The 4,153-nt window shown below is 34.5% G+C and overlaps 1 protein-coding gene across 1 annotated transcript; it reads left to right on the forward strand.

The window, feature by feature from the left end:
* Nucleotides 1–775: 775 nt before the first annotated feature.
* ATRX (alpha thalassemia/mental retardation syndrome X-linked) lies at nucleotides 776–4,149 on the forward strand (the record flags this gene model as incomplete). The annotated part of the gene is made up of 3 exons (XM_010833225.1): nucleotides 776–876; nucleotides 1,179–2,227; nucleotides 2,315–4,149. Coding segments are annotated over exons 1-3 (2,934 nt in total), but the record flags the coding sequence as incomplete, so codon positions are not given.
* Between the last annotated feature and the right edge of the window lie 4 nt (nucleotides 4,150–4,153).

Consider the following 4,153-nt stretch of genomic DNA (forward strand, 5'->3'; position numbering starts at 1 on the left):
GTAATTTGTGTCCTTCCTTTTCTTGAATTCAGTTCAGTCAGGCTTCTAGTTTTAAATTGTGACAGCTGAATTTTGCATCTATTGGATTTGTAATGTGCATTCCTTTTTTCTTGTATATGTAATTGTTTTTTTTCAAAGGCCAATCTATTGAGTCCAGGTCAGTAATCAGTAGTTGTCATCAGTGGTCATGGAACCTTCCCTTTTCTTTAGTTCCAGTGAGAAGGAATTTAAAGTCAGACAGATTTGGATTTGAATATCAGTTTTGCCTTTGTAATTGTATGACTTTTGGAGATTTATTTACATATTAATGAACCAAAGCCTTGTCTCTCAAATTGGGCAGTAATACTGCCTATCTTACACAGTAGGTGTTGGAGATTTAAAGATAACATAGGGCAGAAAAGGATACTATTGCTCAGTTCTACACACAGTAGCTGTTTATATATGATGACTATTAAATTAGTATTAAGTAACAACAAATCTAATACATTTTTATGTAGATCCTTGGTAGCTAGCCATATGAGATCAGAAATTTGCCTTACCAAAATCTTCTATCAATTTTTATATACGGAACAGTGGTACTTGATGATATGGAAATCTGTTTTAATTTCTTGAGCTATTCTTGTGTCTCTAAAGTACTAGTTGGGGTGGCACAGTGTTTTTGCTTTGATTCTCTAAAACACACATACACACACATATATAGATACATTCCCTTTACTTTTTTAATGACTTAAAAAAATGAAGTTTTTCTCCTTTAAGAATGTTAAAAATTTTGAGTAAATTTCCCCTTTCTCTCTCTTTTTTTTAATAGAATTGCTTTAAATATTACATGAGTGATGATATTAGTCGTGACTCAGATGGAATGGATGAACAGTGTAGGTAGGTAATAAATCAAGATGAACTAAAATTCAGTGTTGTCTACTTGAGGGAAAATTCTTATATAGTCTGTTATTAAATCTTTTTTTTTTTTTTTGTGGTATCATCATTGATATCTTTAATGGAAGGTTTTCTTTTCCACATAGCCCTTGATTTATATCTTAATTCTCTAACAAAGAATAAGTAAATGACCTAAATTACTTTGCTATTAAATTGTTGGCAAGAAATTTTAATTGGTTTAGTACTATAAAGATTTAAAATGAGTTTCATTTTTGAATAATATTTTAATCTTTAAATAATTGCAGATGGTGTGCAGAAGGTGGAAACTTAATTTGTTGTGACTTTTGCCATAATGCCTTCTGTAAGAAGTGCATTCTTCGCAACCTTGGTCGAAAGGAGCTGTCTACAATAATGGATGAAAACAACCAATGGTATTGCTACATTTGTCACCCAGAGCCTTTGTTGGACTTGGTCACGGCGTGTAACAGCGTATTTGAAAACTTAGAACAGTTGTTGCAACAAAATAAGAAGAAGATAAAAGTTGACAATGAAAAGACTAGTAAAGTATATGAGCATGCACCCAGATTTTCTCCAAAGAAAAACAGTTCAAATTGTAATGGAGAAGAAAAGAAGTTAGATGATTCATATTCTGGTTCTGTAACCTACTCTTATTCAGCACTAATTGTGCCCAAGGACATGATTAAGAAGGCAAAAAAACTGATTGAGACTACTGCCAACATGAATTCCAGTTACGTTAAATTTTTGAAGCAGGCAACAGATAATTCAGAAATCAATTCTGCTACAAAGTTACGTCAGCTTAAGGCTTTTAAGTCTGTGTTGGCTGATATCAAGAAAGCTCATCTTGCATTAGAAGAAGATTTGAATTCAGAGATTCAAGCTTTGGATGCTGTAAACAAAGAGAAAAATACCAAAGAGCATAAAGTCATAGATGCTAAGTCTGAAACAAAAGTAAGAAAAGGAGAAAAACCTTGTGTTTTGGAAAGGAAGGATATTTCAAAATCAGAAGGTAAACTGTCAAGAAAGCAGGTGGATAGTGAGCATATAGGTCAGAGTGTTGCAGTAGAGGAACAAAGAGCACATAAAAATGACAGTACTGAACATAAGAAATCTGATAAAAAAGAACCTCAGTATGAACCTAGTAACACTGCCGAAGACTTAGACATGGATATTGTGTCTGTTCCTTCCTCAGTTCCAGAAGACATTTTTGAAAATCTTGAGACTGCTATGGAAGTTCAGAGTTCAGCAGAGTATCAGGGAGATGGCAACAGTGGAACTGAACAAGAACTGGAGACTTCTGTAAAATTAAATATTACTTCAAAAGACAACAGAGGAGGTATTAAATCAAAAACAACAGCTAAAGTAACAAAAGAATTATATGTTAAACTCACCCCTGTTTCCCTTTCTATTTCCCCAATTAAAGGTGCTGATTGTCAGGAAGTTCCACAAGATAAAGATAGCTATAAAAGTTCTTGTCTGAACCCTAAGCCAGAGAACTGTGAACTTGGACAGGAAAAGAATGATAATGAGCATTTGGCTAAAAGTGAAGTTCCGTTACTTTCAGAAGAATCTGATCTTCGAAGATCCCCGCGTGTAAAGACTACACCTTTGAGGCGACAGACAGAAACCAACCGTACAACATCTAATTCAGATGAAGAAAATAATGAAACAGTTAAGGAGCAACAAAAACTTTCGGTTCCAATGAGAAAAAAGGATAAGCGGAATTCTTCTGACAGTGCTATAGATAATCCTAAACCTAATAAATTGCCTAAATCTAAGCAGTCAGAGATTGTGGATCACATTTCAGATTCTGACGAAATGCTGACAATCCTCAAAGACATGCCCAGTATGAGTCACAGTTCTTCAGATACTGATATTAATGAACCTCATACAAATAACAAGAAGACTTTTTATTCAGAGATTCAAAGAGGGAAAGATGATAAAAGAAAAAGGAAACGAAAAAGTTCTACTTCTGGCTCAGATTTTGATATTAAGAAAGGTAAATCAGTTAAAAAGGCTATAATTTCTAAAAAGAAACGGCAAAACCAGTCTGAATCTTCTAATTATGACTCAGAATTAGAAAAAGAGATAAAGAGAATGAGTAAAATTGGGACTGCCAGAACAACCAAAAAAAGAGTTCCAAATAAAGAATATTATGATTCTTCTGAAGATGAAAAACACAGCAAACAAGGAATGGATAATCAAGGTCATAAAAGTTTGAGGACTGCACAGGAAGGATCATCTGATGATGTTGAAAGGAAACAAGAGAGAGAGAATTTCTCTTCAGCAGAAGGCACAGTTGATAAAGACAAGACCATCATGGAATTGAGAGATCGCCTCTCTAAGAAGCAGCAGCCCAATGTTTCCTCAGAGAGTGCTGATAAGCTTTGTTCTGGGAAAGAGGAGAGTTTTAATTCTCCAGAAGATAAAAAGGTTGCTGAATCTAAAGGAAAGAGTAAGCACCAGCGAACCAGAATGTGTCAGAAAATACTGGGTGGCTTATGTGATGTTGCTGAGAAGTTCTCAGAGAAAGAACAGAGTGATGAATCCTCTGAAGATGATAACGAGCAGAGCAAAAAGGAAATTGAAGAAAAAGAAAAGAAAACTGCAGACTTGAATAAAAAAGTGATGGAACAAGAGTATGAATCATCATCTGATACTACTGAGAAATTACCTGAGGGAGAAGAAATTTGTGACTTTCCTAAAAGCATAAAACAAAATAAGAGCTCAGCTGATGGGGAAAAGAAATGCAAAAAAATTAAAGATAAAGCTTCTAAAAAGAAGGGTGAATTATCTGATAATTCTGAGAAGTTACCAGGGAAAAGAGAAAGTTGTGACTCTTCAGAAGATAAGAGGAGTAAGAATGGAACATCCAGTAGAGAGAAGAAACGGTTCAACTTGCCTGAAAAGAGTTCAGGGAAGAGACAGGATTGTTCATCATCTGATACAGAAAAATATTCCATGAAAGAAGATGATTGTGATTTTTCTGATAAGAGACCAAAAGGAATAGAATTAAGGGAAAGAAGGAATTTAAATTCAAATAGAAATAGCAAGGAAGTACAAAGTGGCTCATCTTCTGATGTTGAGGAAAGTTCTGAAGATAATAAAAACCTGAAGAAACAAAGAGCTTTAGCTAAAAAGAAGGCAGGCAGTATAAAGGAGAAAATGAGAAACTCCTTGAGAACAAGCACTAAAAGGAAGCAGGCTGACATTACTTCCTCATCTTCTTCTGATATAGGAGATGATGATCAGAAATCTGTAG

The sequence above is a fragment of the Bison bison genome, unplaced genomic scaffold (assembly GCF_000754665.1).
Source record: "Bison bison bison isolate TAMUID 2011002044 unplaced genomic scaffold, Bison_UMD1.0 scf7180017863297, whole genome shotgun sequence".
Lineage (NCBI taxonomy): Eukaryota > Metazoa > Chordata > Mammalia > Artiodactyla > Bovidae > Bison > Bison bison.